Source organism: Callospermophilus lateralis, chromosome 7 (assembly GCF_048772815.1).
Source record: "Callospermophilus lateralis isolate mCalLat2 chromosome 7, mCalLat2.hap1, whole genome shotgun sequence".
Classification (NCBI taxonomy): Eukaryota; Metazoa; Chordata; class Mammalia; order Rodentia; family Sciuridae; genus Callospermophilus; species Callospermophilus lateralis.
Window position 1 is genome coordinate 113,805,013 of NC_135311.1, and position 20,793 is coordinate 113,825,805.

General features: G+C 34.5%; 1 protein-coding gene across 11 annotated transcripts in view; it reads left to right on the top strand.

Moving 5' to 3' along the window:
- Positions 1-20,793, top strand: part of Scmh1 (Scm polycomb group protein homolog 1) — a 195,840-nt gene that overhangs the window by 91,258 nt on the left and 83,789 nt on the right. For all 11 annotated transcript variants that reach the window (XM_076860640.2, XM_076860635.1, XM_076860631.2 and 8 more), the window contains 2 exons: positions 1,354-1,442; positions 11,937-12,180. In XM_076860640.2, coding sequence (XP_076716755.1) covers positions 1,354-1,442; positions 11,937-12,180 — 333 coding nt within the window. The remainder of the gene's footprint in view (positions 1-1,353; positions 1,443-11,936; positions 12,181-20,793) is intronic.

Below are 20,793 nucleotides of genomic sequence, written 5' to 3' on the forward strand. Positions count from 1 at the left end.
CTAGAATGGAAAATATTAAGTTGTATGGGGCTTTTATTCCCATTTACTCTTCTCATTTCCTCCCCCTGATGTTAACTTGTAGTTATTAATAGTTAATGCCAAATGCTGATTCTTCATTTCACCTGCATTAATATGTGTAAGATTAGTGTTGTGGGTAAAAAGCATAGGCTTAGGATTCAAGATTACTTAGGATTCGATCCTGTTTATATCATTTGCACACTTTGAAATTGTAAGCAACTTAGTTAACTTTGTGCTTCTTTCCTCCTCTGTAATATATAGATAATAATACTGGTCTCCTAGGGCTGTCTTAAGGGCTAAATTAGATTCGGTGTAAAGTAACAGCACACAGTAAATACTTAAGAACAAAAATATTGTTGTTATTTCCAAGTCTGCAGCTTTGATGCTGAATAGATTTTGAATGGATTGAGAAGACTGAGGTGGGCTAGAGACTGTTGAGAAGCATTTTATTTTGGTCTCAGGATGAAGAATTGAAGGCAAATTATAAGAAGCATTTGGGGCTCATATTAAACAATATGACAACAATAATGGTCTCAGGTTTATAATTCATTAATTAAATTATTCACATTTACTTGATGGGTAACAATGGACAATTAACCCCTCTAGGCCCCTTATTACTCTTTCAGAAAATAAAAGTTTGAGGGTAAGATGATCCCCTCTGATCTCATCATTCCAGATTCTTAGATGTTAAAATAAACAAGGAATATAAAAAAAGTAATTTGTACTTGGTTTGTGTTTTTACATGCGTATGTATAAGAGAGAGAGAAAAAAATATTGAATTAATTTATATTGAGACAAAGTGATTTGCTTATATGTTGATCTTATTAGTTGGCATGTTTATTTACCTCTTAAGACTATTAGATCCTCTTTTATACTCTACTTTCCAGATTATTTCTAAGTATTTGTTAATCCTGTCTTACAACTTTTTTGGATTTTTCAAGGAAAGTTTTGTAGGCATTATGATATATAGTGTGTGATTTTTTTAAAAATATTTTTTACTTGTAGTTGGACACAATACCTATATTTTATTTATTTTTATGTGGTGCTGAGGATCGAACCCAGAGTCTCGCATGTGCTAGGTGAGCGCTCGACCGCTAAACCACAATCCCAGCCCCTAGTGGAAACCTGTCTTACTATTTACTTTGTAGCATTACCCGGAACAAGTTACATTTCCTCCAATGTGCCTCCTTTTCCTCATCTTGTCTAATGAGGCATTTCTTTTATTTAACTTTTAAGTCTATTCCTAATAGCCTATGATTCTATGACTGTCACAGCATGTGTTATGGGAGGAGTAGCTGGAATTTCTTAATCTCCTCTTTGTTGTGTTTGCGGTAGGATTTCGGCTGAATGCCTCCTCTTGGCCCATGTTCCTTTTGAAGACGCTAAATGGAGCAGAGATGGCTCCCAACAGGATTTTCCACAAGGTAGGCCGTCCTTCAGCTATCACCAGTTCCAAGGAGCTTCAGTTCAAATACTTACCTCCTTTCAATTACTGAGGCTCTGGCATCTGCCTTCTGTTTATGCCCTGAAGATGCCTTCTCAGAACCTGGTTCAGTAGAAGACTATTTTAGTACTTATGAGGTACCCGTTATTCTCAGAGAAGTGTATTAAGGCTACAATAAAATAGGATTCCTGGTTTTTGGTTTCAGCTGTCAATAATAAGTTAATAAGATCCTTTTTATTCTTACCTATAAAATAGAACTTACCTTACCTATAAAATAGAACTTACCTATAAAATAGAACTCTACCTTTTTGAGTTGTTAAGAAGTTATAATGTGTTTATTAATAGAACTATTAAATGTAATATAAATATAAAGGAACAAATCTTAAATGGAGTTCTGGAGAGTCTATGTTCTAAATAGAGAGGAAGAAAGGAGACTTTTTGAGTTCCTACAATAAGTTTGGGTCTTTATATATATACTATTATTATTTAACAACTACAGCTAACTTTATGGATTAAAAATTAGTAGTTCGAGATCCACCCAAACCAAGTTCTGTAGGGCCCAGGCACACAGCAGGTCCACTCCTTTCCCAACAAGGCAGACACAGGCCAGAGCCTAGCCTCTGGTGCAGGACTGCCCCTTCTGACCAGTGCACTGCTGCGAGAGCCAAGATCCAACCAGGGGGCTCACACAGCCCGTACAGGATCCAGGATTTCAGTAGGCCCAGTTCACCCCTCCCCCAGCAGGTCAGACACTGCCAGAGCCTAGCCTTTTGTACAGGACCACCCCTTCCTACTAGCAGACTATCATGGGAGGTCAAGCCCAGTGGCCCAGATCCACCCACTCCAACTTACACAGGTCCCAATCCCAGGATGCAGTAGCATCCATTGAGGGACACCAGCAGGGTCTGGAAAGCCCAATATCAAGGTGAGGTACAGACAATTTGAACATGTACTACAAGAATATAGGGAAGAAACTGTAATATCTCAGATCCACACTTCAAGAAGGGAAGATACATAAACAACATGAAAAAACAAGGGAGGAAAGTGCCCCAAACAAACCAGTACACTGTAACAGAACCTATGGACAGAGAAGTTGATGAAATGTCAGAGAAGGAGTTCAGAAGGTTCATAATTAAAATGATATGTGAATTAAAGAGTGACCTAAATAAGCAAATACAAGCAAAAATTGATCACTCTGACAATGAGATAAGAGAGCAAATACAGGTAGCAAAACATTACTTCAAGAGAGAAAGAGAGACTCTGAAAAAAAAGCCAGTCAGAAATTCTTGAAATGAAGGATACAATAAATCAAATAAAAAACTCAATAGAAGGCATATCCAACAGACTAGATCACTTGGAAGAAAGAGAATGTCAGATAATGAAGACAAAGTATACAATCTGGAAAATAAAGTTGATCACACAGTGAAGAAAGTTAGAAACCATGAACAGAACATCCAAGAATTATGGGACAGCATCAAAAGACCAAAACTAAGAGTTGTTGGGATATAGGAAGGCACAGAGTTTCAAACCAAAGGAATGCACAATCTCTTCAATGAGATATTAGCAGAAAATTTCCCAAGCATGAAGAATGAACTGGAAAACCAAATACAAGAGGCTTACAGGACACCAAATGTACAAAATTGCAACAGATCTACACCAAGGCACATTATAATGAAAATGCCTAACATACAGAATAAGGATAGAATCTTAAAAGCCACAAGAGAGAGGAATCAGATCACATACCAGGGGAGACCAATTCATATCTCAGCAGATTTTTCAATCCAGACCCTCAAGGCCAGAAGGTCGTGGAACAACATATACCAAGCTCTGAAAGAAAACGGATGCCAACCAAGAATCTTATATCCGGCAAAATTAGCTTTAGATTTGATGATGAAATAAAAATCTTCCATGATAAACAAAAGTTAAATGTATTTACAACTAGAAAGCCTGCATTACAGAACATCCTCAGCAAAATATTCCACAAGAGAAATAAAAGACAATGATGAAAATCAGCAGAGGGAGGGATTACACTAAAGGAAAATCTAATCAGAAGAAACCAAGTCACGTTAAATACCAAAAATAAACAAAAATGACTGGGAATGCAAATCATGTCTCAATAATATCCCTGAATGTTAATGGCCTAAACTACCAATCAAAAAACATAGACTGGCAGATTTGATCCAAAAAAAAAAAAAAAAGACCCAACAATATGCTGCCTCCAAGAGACACATCTCATAGAAAAAGACATTCACAGATTGAAGGTGAAGGGTTTGGAAAAATCATACCACTCACATGGACTGCAGAAGCAAGCAGGGGTTTCCATCCTCATATCAAATAAAGTAGACTTCAAACTAAAGTCAATCAAAAAGGATAAAGAAGTACACTACATACTGCTCAAAGGAACCATACACCAACAAGGCTTAGCAATTATAAATATATATGCCCCAAACAATGGAGCGTCAAACAAACTCTTCTCAAGTTCAAGATTCAAATAGATCACAACACAGTAATTTTGGGTGACTTTAACACACCTTTTCTACCACTAGATAGATCTTCCAAACAAAAGCTGAACAAAGAAACTATAGAACGCAATAATACAGTCAATAACTTAGATTTAACTGACATATATAGAATATTCCAACCTTCAACAAGAGAATATAGTTTCTTCTCAGCAGCACATGGATCCTTCTCTAAAATACACCATATGCTACGCCACAAAGCAATTCTAAGCAAATATAAAAAAGTAGAGATAGTGTAAAATACACCATATACTATGCCACAAAACAATTCTAAGCAAATATAAAAAAGTAGAGATACTACCCTGCATTCTATCAGATCATAATGGAATGAAATTAGGAATCAATGAAAAAATAAGAAATAAAATTCACTTCAACACCTGGAGACTAAATAATATGCTACTGAATGAACAATGGGTTACAGAAGACATCAAGGAGGAGATTAAAAAGTTTTTAGAACTTTAGATTTAAAAAGTTTTTAGAACACAGAAATATCGAAATCTCTGGGACACTATGAAAGCAGTGTTCATTGCATGGAGTTCATTCTTTAAAAGAAGAAAAAGTCAACAAATAAATGACTTAACACTACTTCTTAAAGCCCTAGAGAATGAAGAACAAATCAACACCAAAAGTATCAGAAGACAGTAAATAATTAAAATCAGAGCTTAAATTAATGAAATTGAAACAAAAGAAACAATTGAAAAAATTGACAGAACTGCTGGTTCTTTGAAAAAATAAATAAAATTGATAGACCCTTAGCCATGCTAACGAAGAGAAGAAGAGAGAAAACTCAAATCACTAACATACGTGGTGAAAAGGAAATATCACAACAGACACTACAGAAATACAGAAGATAATTAGAAATTATTTTGAAAACTCCAATAAAATAGAAAATATTGAAAGCATTAACAAATTTCTAGAGTCATATAATTTGCCCAAATTGAATCAGGATGATATACAGAATTTAAACCGATCAATTTCAAGCAACGAAAAAGAAGATACCATCAGAAGTCTACCAACCAAGAAAAGCCCAGGACCAGATGGATATACAGCTGAGTTCTACAAGACCTTTAAAGAAGAACTAATACAAATACTCTTCAATTTATCCCAGGAAATAGAAAAAGAGGGAATACTTCCAAACTTATTCTATGAGGCCAATATCACCCTGATTCCAAAACCAGGCAAAGACACATGAAAAAAAAAAGAAAGAAAGAAAGAAAACTTCAGACCAATATCTCTAATGAACATAGATGCAAAAATTCTCAATAAAATTCTGGCAAATCAAATGCAAAAACATATCAAAAAGATAGTGCACCATGAACAAGTGGGATTCATTCCAGGGATGCAAGGTTGGTTCAACATATGGAAATCAATAAATGTAATTCATCACATCAGTAGACTTAAAGATAAGAATCATATGATCATCTCAATAGACGCGGAAAAAGCATTTGACAAAATACAGTACCCCTTTATGTTCAAAACACTAGAAAAACTTGGGATAAAAGGCATATATCTCAACATCATAAAGGCTATCTATGCTAAGCCCCATGCCAACATCATTCTAAATGGAGAAAAATTGAAAGCATTCCCTCTAAAAATGGAACAAGATAGGGATGCCCTCTTTCACCACTTCTATTTAACATATTCTTGAAACACTGGCCAGAGAAATTAGATGAAAGAAATTAAAGGGATACACTTAGGAAAAGAAGAACTCAAATTGGCACTATTTTCAGATGATATGATTCATACCTGGAAGACCCTAAAAGTTCCACCAGAAAAACTCCCAGAACTAGTAAATGAGTTCAGCAAAGTAGCAGGATATAAAATCAACACTCATAAATCAAAGGCATTTCTGTATATTAGTGACAAATCTTCAGAAAGGGAAATGAGGAAAACGACCCCATTCTCAATAGCCTCAAAAAAAATGCTTGGGAATCAACTTAATGAAAGAGGTGAAAGATCTATATAATGAAAATTACAGAACCTTAAAGAAAGAAATCAAAGAAGATCTTAGAAGATGGAAAGATCTATCTTGCTCTTGGATAAGCAGAATTAATATTATCAAAATGACCATACTTCCAAAAGCACTATACAGATTTAATGCAATTCCAATCAAAATCCCAATGACATTCCTCATAGAAATATAAAAAGTAATCGTGAAATTCATCTGGAAAAATAAGAGACCCAGAATAGCTAAAGCAGTCCTTAGTAGGAAGAGTGAAGCAGGTGGCATCACTAGACCAGACTTTAAACTATACAGCAGAGCAATGGTAACAAAAACAGCATGGTATTGGCACCAAAACAGTCCGGTAGACCAGTGGTACAGAATAGAGGATACAGAGACTAACCCACAAAACTACAGTTCTCTGATATTAGACAAAGGTGCCAAGAACATGCATTGGGGAAAGATAGCCTCTTCAACAAATGGTACTGGGAAAACTAGAAACCCATATGCAACAAAATGAAATTAAACCCCTATCTCTCACCATACACAAAACTCAACTCAAAATGGATCAAGGACTTAGGAATACAACCAGAGAAGAAAAAGTAGGCCCTAATCTCCATCATGTAGGATTAGGCTCCAACTTCCTTAATAAGACTCCTGTGGCACAAGAATTAAAATCAAGAATAAGATGGACTCAAACTAAAAAGCTTATTCTCAGCAAAAGAAACAATCACTGGGGTGAATAAAAAGCCTATATCTTGGGAGAAAATCTTTACCCCTCACACATCAGATAGAGCACTAGGGTATATAAAGAACTCAAAAAGCTAAACATAAAAAAAAATAATAATAATCAATAAATGAGCCAAGGACCTGAAGAGTCACTTCTCAGAAGATGATGTACAGTCAACAAATACATGAAAAAAATGTTCATTATCTTTAGCAATTAGAGAAATGCAAATCAAAACCAATCTAAGATTTCATCTCACTCCAGTTAGAATGGCAGCTATTATGCATACAAACAACAATAAGTGTTGGCGAAGATGTGGGGGAAATGGTACAGTCATACTCTGCTGGTGGGACTGCAAATTGGTACAGCCAATTTGGAAAGCAGTATGGAGATTTCTTGGAAAATTGGGAATGGAACCACCATTTGACCAGGCTCCCTCTCTTTGGTCTATACCCAAAGGACTTAAAATCAGCATATTACAGGGACACACCCACATCAATGTTTAGCAGCACAATTCACAATAGCTAAACTATGGAACCAACTTAGATGCCCTTCAATAGATGAATGGATAAAAAAATGTGGCATATATACACAATTGGATATTACTCAGCAATAAAAGAGAATAAAATCATGGCATTTGCAGGTAAATGGATGGAGTTAGAGAAGATAATGCTAAGTGAAGTTAGTCAATCCCCAAAAAACAAATGCTGAATGTTTTCTTTGATATAAGGAGACTGATTCCTAGTGGGATAGGGAGCGGGAACATGGGAGGAATAGACGAACTCTAGATTGAGCAGAGGGGTTGGAGGGGAAGGAGGGGACATGGGGTAATTAATGATCATTACTATCCAAAGTACATGTATGAAGACACGAATTGGTGTGAATATACTATGTATACAACCAGAAATATGAAAAATTGTGCTCTATATATGTAATAAGAACTATAATGCATTCTGCTGTCATATATAAATAAAAAATTTACATATTAAAAAAAGAATTAGTAGTTCCACTTAATAGTTAAGGAAACATACTTTTGAATAAAACACTTGCTCAAGATCACATGGCTAAGTGGTGGAATGGGAATCCAAAACCTATATTCATTCTTCCTTATTTCTCAAGAGGAGAGGCAGACAGACTGCTGTTAGGTGAACTCTCTCTCTTGGGGTGAGAGTTATGGTAAGGGGAACTGAATTAGGTTAGCCTATACTGCTAGTTAAATCTAAACCCCGAGAGCCTTCTGGTTCTCAAAATTCAGTGTACAGGAAACTGGAAAACACTTTTACTACAAAATACCTAAAAATTCTGTCAGGCATGGGGAGACCTAACAAATATTCTTTTCATGCTCTGCTGAGCTTACCAGAAAGTAAGAAAAATTTTACTTTTGGTAGGCCAAAAATGAAGGAAGAAAAATGATGGTATTAAATGTTTATACTGACCCTATCCCTATATTTTCCTTAGGGGTTTTGCCAGTCTTACTTTTCAAGAATCGTGTCTTTTAATATATAAAAATACACACACACACACACACACACACACACACACACACACACACACATGCTTAGGGCCCATTCAAGACAGGGAAATGTACCTGCATGCCACATAAAAACCAGAGAATGCCTCTGAAGTGTTTACCTCAAGTGAGAAAATGATTGCATTGATAAGTAAGAGTCTCTGCTGGACCATGTGTAGGGATGGGAATGGAGTCATCTCCTCTGATTAACAGAGCCTTTACCCTTGTTATCCCAGATTTACATAAACTCCCTATGTTGTTTAGGAATTCTACAGTTGTATGGATATTTCTGGGTGCCTAGAAGAAGCAAATCTAAAATCTATCTAGAGGGTTTGATGTCACCAAAATCCCAGAAGTGAAATACCACTGAAGATAAGCACTTAATCTCAAATTAACCCTGAAAAGCTTTCAAAACAAATCTGCCATGAGGGGGAATCATTAAACAAAAAAAAAACAGTAACATAACCCCAAGGACTTTCAACCAATAGAAATGTCACCTAGAGATTATAACTTAAGTATTTGAAAATAACTGAAAAACTAAAAGAAGTAATAAAAAAGTGAGGAAAAAGCATAAAACACAATTTTTAAAAGACAGATTTGGAAGAAAAAGACCAAGTGAAACATCTAAAGATGATACTTAAAGAAAAATTAATAGGTATATATGTAACTTAAACACATACACCTGAAGAATTACCTGGAAAACATGTTGAAGACTTTCCCTAGATTGTAGCACACAGAGAAAAAAAGATGGAAACATGAAAGGTAAAAAGCAAGAATACTTAACCACGGGCGAATTATCTCCTATTTAGGACTGATGAATTGTGTTTTTCAACAATTAAATGAATGTACCCTAGAAAGTAATATAAACAAAATATTAATGTTCTTTTATTTACAACAGAAATTCAATAAATCAACTTTTGAATCATACAAACAAAAAAAGCAAGAATACTATTAGAAGGACTGACAGATGCTGAACATGAAATCCAGGAAGATTAATTAGAAAGGATAGAAACAGATAATATTAAAAAATATAATAACTGAGAGTTTGCCAGAGCATGTAATAAAAACATATATAGCTTAAAACATCATAACTCTAGGAAACTAAAAGTCGACAGAGAAGATCTGAGAAAGTAATTAAACAGAATGTCTTCAAAGGGATCAGCTGACATGTTTCTTGACAGCAGCAGTATAAGCCAGAAGGAAATGGGATAATATTTTCAAAGTACTGAGAGAAAATAGTCATCCACCTAGAATTCTGTGTCATTGTAGAATGAAAGTAAAAATCAGATTTATCAAATAAACCAAAGGAAATTGATGTAACACCTGAATGAACAACTTAAGATTTTATTTCAGGAAGATGGTGATTTAACCATAAAGTAAGAATGAGATGGAAGAAATAATGGTGAGGAAATATATTGTTTGCTTGTCACTTACGGTATAAAGCAATTATAATGACAAAAGGAAATACTCGGCAGTATAATAAAGAAGAACTAAATTGTCTACATTATACAACTTAGGAGTAGTTGAGGTACTCTAATGTTCTTTTATTGTTTGGGACTATAAATAAAAGATGACTTTTAGTCTTTGTTATTCAACTATATAATTAAAATCTTAAAGGATCCATGAAAAGATTATAAATAGACTTAAATTTCTAAATCAATGGAGGGTAAGAAGGGTATGAAAACTTAGTTGATGAAAAAGATGTAAAAGTGCCTTGAAAAATCAAGTTAAATAGAAAAATAGACAATAAAATAACTGTAATAAATTCAGCTGGGCATAGTAGCACACACCTGTAGTCCAAGATAGCTACTTGGGTGGCTGAGGCAGGAGGACCACTGGAGCCCATGAGTTCAAGACATGGTGCCTAGGAAACAGACCCCCACCACCACAAAAAATTAAAACATTTCAAAAATCCCAGTTATCATAAGAAATGAAGCTAAACTTATCAGTTTAATCATATAGAAATTAACCCTTTTAAATTCTATATGCTATTTACTATGGATGTTGCTTAAACATAATGACATAAAACTTTAAAAGTAAAAGACAACAAACAACATTCTAGGTAAACTTTTATCAAAATAAAGCTGGTATAAACTATACCGAAATCAAAGGAGACTCTGATGCTAAAAAGCATTTAAAGCTTACCACTTAATCATTAAAAAGTACATTCTGTCAAGAATATTAAAGCATTTATAAGCATCTATAGTCCTGAAAGACATAGCCTCAAGATTTATAAAAATTTGACAATTGCATGACAAGATTGGAAAATTCAAAACCACTAAGGAGTGTCTGAATGCACTTCTCTCAATAATGGATAAATAATGTAGATAAAAATTAATATATCATGCAATATGAAATTAGTTGATGGCTTTTTAAAAACCAGTTCATTTCTACCTAACAGCAACAAATGGCTTGAGAATAATTTTTTAAAAACCATTTATGATAACCATAGAATCACAATATGCCTAGAAAAAATGTTAGTAAGAAATCACGGGGCTGGGGATGTGGCTCAAGCGGTAGCGCGCTCGCCTGGCATGTGTGCAGCCCGGGTTCGATCCTCAGCACCACATACAAACAAAAGATGTTGTATCCGCTGATAACTAAAAAAATAAATATTAAAAAAAAAAAGAAATCACAAGATATTTATAGAGGAAATTTAAAGTCTTTATTGAAGAATTCTTAACAAATTGAAAGGACTGTCATGTTCATAGATGAGAACGCTCAATATCATACATAACAAAGGTTATTTCTTCCCAAATTAATATATAAACTCATTGAAGTCAAAATCTTAATGGAGTTTTCTGTGGGACATGACAAGCTGATAAAATTCATTGAAAGGTGAAGGAGAAAGAGCAGCCAAGACAATATTAATGAATCACAAAGTAGGGGGACATCTCCTACCAGCTACTCGTTTAATAGGACTATGTTGTTGGTACAGGATGAAACAATAAGATATAGGGCAAGAACAGAGTATACAACATATTTTTTTGAAACTTGATCCATGTGACTACAGATCAGCATCTAAGATTTTACACACTGCTGGTGAGTGTGTACAATGTTGCAAACACTTTGGAGTACAATTTAGCAGTATTTAATAAAGCAGAAAATGTATATGTCTATCCTATATCTCAGCAATTCTACTCCTAGGTATATATTCTGAAGAAACCCTACCACATGTATACAAAGGAACAGTGCAAGAATATTATTAAAACACTTTTGAAATAGTAAGCAATTAGAAACAACCTTAAATGTCCATTTAAAGAGAATGAATAGAGTGTGATACATACATATTACAGAATGCTAGTAGCAGTTAAAACGACTGGAGCTAAATTTTTCAACATGGGTAAACTTCATAAATGATGTTGAACAAACAGGCAAGTTGTAGAATGATGTGATCAGTACAATACCATTTGTGTAAAACCTTAAAATGTGCAGATAGATATGTACACATATAGTAAAGTATAAAAACAGGCATGGGTAATTGTTAACCTCTGTGGTAGGTGAAATAAGAATGGGTCAAGGAAGGGAACAAAGAGAGATTCAGCTTTACCTGTGACCTTTTATTTAAAAAAGAACTGAATCAAAGTTGTCAAAATATTAGAATTAATAAAGTAATATTTTGGTGTACTTTGAAATCCATTTAAAATAAAGACTAAATCTCCTTGGTAAATCTTGCATAGCAGTCATGTTTTAATCATCCAGATGAGACAACAGTCTATTGATGTATCCAGTCCTTTTCTTTGTGTCTAGGTCTGATTATTTCTGTTTCCATCTAGGAGCCACCATCACCTTCCCACAACTTCTTCAAAATGGGAATGAAGCTGGAAGCTGTAGACAGGAAGAATCCTCATTTCATTTGTCCAGCCACTATAGGGGAGGTTCGGGGCTCAGAGGTGCTTGTCACTTTTGATGGGTGGCGAGGAGCCTTTGATTACTGGTGCCGCTTCGACTCCCGGGACATCTTTCCTGTGGGCTGGTGTTCTTTGACTGGAGACAACCTACAGCCTCCTGGCACCAAAGGTAAAGGCTCTTGAAACCAGGATGCAGATGATGAGGGAGATTACCTATCTGTCACAGTCAGTCTGTTCTCACCAGAACACTTCACTAATAGGCAGGGGAGGAAGAGGACCAGCAGCTTAGGTACATACCAAGGCCTTCAGAGAATAGCCATTAACAGTAAAGAATTAAGTGTCAAATGAAGCCAGACATGGAATTTGGGATGAAGTACAAATTCCTCCCTGTAAGTATCCTGATTTATTATCAGGGAAGTAACTTCTCGTTTATCTTACTTTTGCCTCTAACCCCTCTCAAAGTATAGTAACATTCTCAAGGCAAATATCGTTCTCAAGGCAAATAAAATTCTCAAGGCAAATAATGTAACACTGTGTTGTAAAAATATTTCAGAATTGTTACAGCAAGATGGGATCCATCTCCGCCATACAAGCTGTGTGGCTTTGAACAGTTAATTCACCTCTCTAAACTTCTGATTCCACATCTTTAAAAGAATACCTACTTCATAAAGTTATTGTGAGGAATAAATGAAATTACATCTGGCAAATAGAAGGGGCTAAAATAAATTGTTATTGTATTAATGCTGCTATTATTATAGTTATGCTATATTTGTTACAATTACTACATAATGTTATATTATTATTATACTATTATAAAATCAACCATTAATAATGGGAGATATGTTCTCCCATTATTAACCACTAATTATTATTATACTATTATAAAATTAACCACTAATAATGGGAGAAATAATAGTGCCACAGACTAAATGAATCATAAATTATACTTTTGATGATGATGATGATGATGATGATGATGATGATGATGATGATTGTTGATGATGATGTTGGTCATAATGATAGAGATCATCCAGGATAGATTTAGAGATGACTGCTTTTAATAAGGAAAATAATAATACTTCCATCCTCTTAAGTCCAAAATGTACTGGTAAACCTGAGGAAAGAAAAATTCACTCTTCCTATTGTCTCACAGTCTCTTTTCTAAACTTCTGTTCTTTAATTCAATTAGCCAAATATGTATTGAGCACATCATTGTAAGCCAAGCTGAGGATGCTTTAGTGACAAAGATGAACAATAATTCTGCCTTCATAACACTTTTGTTCTAGTGGGGTAAGACAGAGAGCAGATGTTTAAATCAAGAAATAAGACCATTTCAAGTGCTAGGGATATAGCTTAGTAGTAGAGCTCATCCTTTTCCTAAGTTTGGGCCTGGGTTTAATCTCCAGCACCAAAAGAGAAAAATGAAAAAAGAAGAAAGTCATTTCCAGTAGATAATTTCTAAAGGGAAATGAGATAATTTCTCCTAAGAAAACAAAGTCTGATAAGCTAGTGACAGTGAAATTATAGTAATAATGGAAACTATATGTTTAATAGCTTTATTGAAGTATAGTTGATATAAAATTTATCGCATATATTTAAAGAGAAAAACTTTAATATGAAAATATTTAATATGAAAAACTTTGAATAAACATACATCCATGAAATCATTACCCCAATCAAAATAATGAATGCATCTATCATCCCCAAGTTTCTTTATGGAAGGGTAATTTCTAGATAGAATTTCTTTTCAGGAAAATTTGTCTGAAAAGTCAATGTTTGAATTAAGACCTGATGATAAGAAGGAACCATCAAGGAAAGAGTGTCAAGCATACAAATGGGACAGCTAATGCTGTTGTCCTGAAATGTGAATGAGCTCACTTTGTTTCCAGGGCAGAAAGCAGATTGCTCTTACTAGAATACACAGCCTGAGTGAGAAGGTAGTATAAGTTGATACCGGGGAAGCAAACTGATGTCAAAAGATATAGGCTTTGTAACCAGAATGAGAATTTTGAACTTTATTCTGTACTTACTAGAGAACCATTAGAGGGTGCTAAGCAAGGGAGTAACAAGTGACAAGATCTGATGTACTTTTTGAAAATCACTTGAATTCATATCCAAAATATAAAAGAACACTTATCGCTCAGCAGTAAGAAAACATAACATAAATAAACCAAATAGGCAACGGATTTAGATGGATATTTCTCTAAGTAATATATACAAATGACTAATAGCACTTGAAAAGCTGCTCAGCATCATTAATCATTAAGGAAATGTAAACCAAAATCATAGTGATATAACTACTTCACACCCATGGGTATTGCTGTAATCAAAAGATGAACAATTACAATATTATGGAAGATTGGAAAAATTAGAACTCTCATAAATTGTGGTGAAATCATAAAGTACTGCAGCAACATTTGAAAACAATTTTGAAGTTACACATACTTATTATGTGACCCAGAAGTTCCACTCATAGATACATACTCAAGAAACTAGAAAACATATGTTCACATGAAACACATTATGAATATTCTTGGCAGTGTTATTCATAATAGCCCAATAGCCAATGAATGGATAAACAGAATGTGGTATAGCCATATAATAAAATACTATTTGGCAATAAAAAAGGAATGGTTTACTGATAGTGTTACAGCATAGCTATATCATAAAGATATTATAAGTGGAAAAAAAAACATGTACTGTCTGATTGTATTTATATGGAATGTCCCGAGCATGTAAATACATAGAGGCAGAAGTGGATTTGTGGTTGCCAGGGGCCAGGGGAGATATTAGAAGTGACTGCTAATGGATATGGGGTTTTATTCTGGGATGATGAAAATGTTCTAAAATTAGATTGGGGTGATGTTTGCACAAACTTTGTGAATATACTTGAACAGTGAATTGTGTGAATTTTATGGCATGTGAATTATATGTCAATAAAGATGTTACCTAAAAAATCACTTGGGCTGCTCTGTGGAGAATGGATTGTGCAGTGGTTATTGTGAATGAGGAAGAGATGAGGGTGGCTTGGATTAGGGTAGTGGTGCTGAGGTAGGGGGAACTAGAAGTAAGGTGATCAGGAAAGTGCTACTCCTCTATATGGTACAAGAAATATATGCCCAGGAGTCAGTATGAGAAATCTGTTGCCAATCCTCTTCATGCCTTATTAAATTATTGCTCTGAGAAGCAGCAAGAGAGGTGCCTTGGAACTGTCATTTTTATGTATTTGAGGTCAATACAGGATAGGCTCTGGTAATTCAAGTTTCATTCAGTAAATAGGTCAATTTTCTCAGTTTCTTGCCTGGAAAATTATGTTGTTTTATTGGAAAATCTCCTAGAGACATTAGGCAGTCCTACCGAACCAGAGCTGGGAGTTTGTATCCAGGAATTACTGGGCATGCATTCCTCTCTGACTGCACTCACACTGATAAGAAGTGACTCACAATGTAGTTGAGGCTTCCAGAGGAGTTTTCTGACTATTCTCTTCTGCATTTCTCTGAAGACCTTAATTTTTTCATGGAAGATGGCCAGAAGGGACCAGGCTCAGAAGGCCAATAGACCTTCTTCTATATGATATTTCCAGATAGGTCCTTTGGTTATAATTCCAGCATTTATCATTCCATTGTTCCCTTCAGTAACTCTTTTCTCCCTGACCTCATTCTCAGTAGGTCCTAGAGTGGAGCTTTTCATAATAGCAGAGGCTCAGCCATCTTAGTATCCTGGCTGAGGAACAAGTGATGCAATGTGGAAAGAATGTGATTACACAATTCATTTCACAAAACAAGATGTTCTCTGTACATAAGCCTGTTCTTTCTAATCTCCTCCATTCTTTCTGCCTTCTGGTCATTAGTGTTTAAATTGTTTAAAAATTCAAAGTAAGATGAAATATCTGATGCTTATAAGTAGGAAAAAACCCAATGTTCATTTAATATTTTTTTACACGCTGTTTCATATTATCTTCCTGGTAACTCTGAACTAGGTGCAATTATTTTTAGATACATTTTATTTATGAGAAAACTGAAACTTAGATAATTAAATGTCAACTCTATTGATATGAGTCTAGAGGGAGAGACTTTGGAGATTTCTTCATGGAGCAGCTGTCAGGTCCAGTACAGTTTGAGCTGTATTGCCTTCACCCATCATCCTCATACTCTCCCTGTTCTCCACTGGCCTCTTTTCAAAGCTTCATTTGAGATCCTGGATTTTGGCTCCCAGATCCTGGTAGGAAGTAGAGAAGATGTAGTGTGGTAATATATCACAGCACTGATCTGGATTCTAGTAGCAGTAGAGCCAACACACTTGGTTTGCCTTTGAGAAAGTCATTATATATACGAGAGGCTGAACTTGGTCTTTGAAGGACCTTCTACTTCTGTAATACATGTAGTTTAATGATTTGGGGAATAGGTAGCAAATGACTTTCGTGACCTTGTCTCCTACTTGATTCTAGATCAATCAGCTCACCTACTACCTAGCTCCATCTAATGAAGGGAGTCCTGCATGCAAGCTGTTCACTGCCTCTCCTTTTCTTCTTTGCTAAACCAGTAGTATCCCTTTAGCTCCTAAACTGATGGGCAGAAGCTATCAAGATTCCAACTAATCCAGGATACTTGGTTATAAAATGAAGAAGCACTTTTTTGGCTCATTTTTTGAAAGTTATAATTGAAATAGACACATGCTCTATTTTTTATTAATGCTTTATAGTTATACATAATATCAAGGTTTATTTTGATATAATCATACAAGCATGGAATGTAATTTGCTCTAATTCAATCCCTAGTATTTTCCCATTTCATTCCTTCCTCTTTTCCCCCATCTTTTTTCTCCACCATCTCTACTTGTCTTCTATTTATTTGTATTTTTAAGTAATGTTTTGTAGATATACATAAAGGTGGACTTCACTGTAGTATATTCATATATGTACATAGGATGATTTGGTAAGTTTCATTTCACCACTCCTCTTTTTTTCCATCCCTCCTCCCACTCCTCAATCTCTTCCTCTACTCTAATGATCTCTCTTCTATTTTCATGGAAATCCCCTCCATGCACCTTTCTACCTCTTATTTTGGTCTAGCTTCTGCATATGGGAGAAAGCATTGATTCTCTGAGTCTGGATTATTTCCTTTAGCATGATGTTCTCCAGTTCCATCCATTTACCCTCAAATACCATAATTTTATTCTTCTTTACAGCTTAGTTAAACCCCATTGTGTATATATACCACATTCCCTTAATCCATTCATCTGTTTATGGCATCTGGACTGGTTCCAAAATTTGGCTACTGTGAATTGCACTGCTATAAACTGATGTGGCCGTATGCTAATTTTAGTTCTTTTAGATAAATACCATGGGAGTGGTATACGAGTCATATGGTGGTTCCATTCCTAGTTTTTTTTTTTTTTTTGAGGAATTTCCATACTGCTTTCCAGCATGATTGTACTAATTTTCACTCAACAGTATACAAGTGTTCCTTTCCCCACCCCGTTCCATTCTCATTAGTATTTATTTGTAGTCATGATAATTGCCATTCTAACTGAAGTATGATGAAATCTTTATGTAGTTTTGATTTGTATTTCCCTGCTTGCTAAAGATGTTGAACATTTTTTCATATATTTTTGGCCATTTGTATTTCTTTTGAGAAGTGTCATTTTTAGTTCTTTTGTCCAGTTATCGATTGTGTTGTTTGTGTGTGTGTTATATTTTTTGAGTTCTTTATGTATTCTAGATATTAATCTCTTGTCTGAAGAGCAGAGGGCAAAGATCTTCTCCTATTCTGTAAACTCTCTTATCATGCTCTTATTTGTTTCCTCCACTTTGCAGAAGCTTTTTAATTTGATGCCATCCCACTTATTGAATTTATTTTATTAATTGCACTTTAGGAGTCTTGTTAAGGAAGATGGATCCTGTGCCAATATGTTAGTGTTGAGCCTACAACAAAGTTTCTGATCAAATTCCTGGGTCTTTGATCTACTTTGAATTGACCTTTGTGCATGGAGAGAGATAGGGATCTAGTTTCATTCTTCTGCATGTGGATATCCAGTTTTCCTAGCACCATTTTCTCCAACGTATTTTTTGGCACCTTTATCAAGTATCAGATGATTGTGTCTATGTAGATTTTTTTCTGACTTCTATTTCATTGGTCTTCAGGTCTATTTTGGTGCCAGTACCTTGCTGTTTTTGTTACTATAGCTCTGTATTATTACATGCGGTTCAGTATTATGATGCCCCCAGCTTCACTCTTCTAGCTCAGGATTTCTTTGGCTATCCTGGATCTCTTATTTTTCCAAATAAATTTCAGAACTGTTTTTTCTAGTTCTGTGAAGAATGTCATTGATATTTTAATGGATATTGCATTTAATCTGTATAACACTTTTGGTAGTATAGCCATTTTGATACTATTAATTTTGCCTTTCCAAGAACATCGGTTGACTTTCCATCTTCTAAGGTCTTCAATTTATTCCTTCAGTGTTCTATAGTTATTATCACTGTAGAGGGTTTTCACTTCCTTGATTAGATTTATTACCAAATATTTTAATTTTTTGTGAGGTTGTTGCAAGTTTCCCAGATTTCTTTCTCAGCATATTTAAAATTAGAGTATAAGAAAATAATTAATTAATGTAAGTTGATCTTGTAGCCTGTTATTTTATCATCTCTGGAAGTCTTCTGGTGGAGTTTTTTGGGTCTTTTAAATATAGGATCAGAAAACAAAGATAATTTGATTTGTTCTCTCTCTATTTGTATCCCTTTAATTTCCTTCTCTTACCTGGTTGCTCTGGCTAGAGTTTCAAGGTCTGTGATAAATAAGAGTGATGAGATTGAACATCCTTGTCTTGTTCCTTACTTTGGAGGAAATGCTTTCAGTTTTTCTCTGTTCATTATAATGTTGACCTTGGGTTTGTCACATATAGCTATGACAATGTTGAGGTAGGTTCCTCTATTCCTAGTTTCTCCAGTGTTTTAAACATGAATTGGGTGCTGGCCTTTGTCAGATGTTTTTTCTGCTTCTATTGAAATAATCATGTGACTCTTGTTTTTTACCCCATTTATGTGATGAATTACATTTGTTGATTTATGTATGTTGGAACAACCTTGCATCCCTGGGATAAAAACCACTTGATCGTGGTGTACTATTTTCTTAATGTGTTTTTAATACACGTTGCTAATATTTTACTAGGAAGTTTTGCATCTATATTCATCAGGGATATTAGTCTGAAATTTTTTTTCCTTGATGTGTTTTTGTCTGGTTTTGGTATCAAGGTGCTACTGGCTTCATGGAATGAATTTGGCTGTGTTACCTCCTTTTCTATTTCATGGAATAATTTAAAGAGGATTGACATTAATTCTTCTTTAAAGTTCTGATAGAATTCAGCTGAGAATTCATCTGATCTTGAGCTTTTCTTCTTTGGAAAGCTTTTCCTTGCTACTTCAATTTCATTACTTGATATTGGTCTGTTTAGGTTTTCTACATATTCCTGGTTAAATTTAGATGAGTCATATGTGTCTAAAAATTTGCCAGTATCTTCTAGATTTTCCAGTTAATTGAAGTATAAATTTTCCAAATAGTTTCTAAATGATCCTCTGGATTTCAGAAGTGTCTGTTATGATATCTCCTTTTTGTCTCTAATTTTTTATTTGGGTCTTCTCTCTCTTTTAGTTAGTTTGGCTAAAAATTTATCAATCTTGTGTATCTTTTCAAAGAACCCATCTTTTTGTTTCATTGATCCTTTGTATTTTTTTAATTCTCAATTTCATTAATTTCAGCTCTGATCTTGATTATTTACTGTCTTCTAATTTTGGAATAAGTTTGTTCTTCTTCTAGGACCTTGAGATGTAACATTAGGGTTTTTATTTGGTATCTATTTTTCTAATACCTTTATTTTATTAATTTTATGTGGTGCTATGGATGGAATCCAGTGCCTCATACATTCTACGCAAGCACTGTACCACTGAGCTACAACTTTAGAATTGGTATCTATTTTTTTAATGCAGGAACTCAGTGCTATAAACTTTCCTCCTATAACTATCTTTGTGCTTTCCCAGGTATTTTAATATGTTGTACTTCTATTCTCATTTGTTTCTAAGAATTTTTTAAAAAAATTTTCCCCTGATTCCCTCTGTAATTCAGTCCTCATTTAAAAGTTTATTGTTTAATCTCCAGGTGTTAAAATGAATTCTCTTTTTTATCTTATCATTGAGTTCTAATTTTCTTCTATTATGATTTCCTAGGATGCAAGGAATTATCTCTGTATTTTTTATATTTGCTTTTATGCTATGTGCCTTAAAATATGATCTATTTTAGAGAAAGTTCCATGTGCTACTGAGAAGAAAATGAATTCAGTTGTTGATGGATGAGATATTCTACAGATGTGTGTTAGACCCATTTGATTAATAGCACTTTTTAATTCTGAAAAGTCTCTACTTAGTTTATGTCTGTATTACCTATTTAATGGTGATAGAAGTGTTAAAATCATGCAGTATTATTCATTGTGTTCTATTTGATTCTTTATATTGATTTGTTTTATATATTTAGGTGAACTGTTATTTGGGACATAAATATTTACAATCATTCTATCTTTTATTTTAAATATTTTTAAATTGTAGTTGGACACAATACCTCTATTTTAATTATTTATTTTTATGTGGTGCTGAGGATCGAACCCAGGGCCTCGCACATGCTAGGCAAGCACTGTACCGCTGAACCACAACCCCAGCCCCCAATCATTATATCTTGTTGTTGGATGATAACCTGTATGAAGTGATCTTTGTCTCTTCTGGTTAATTTTGACT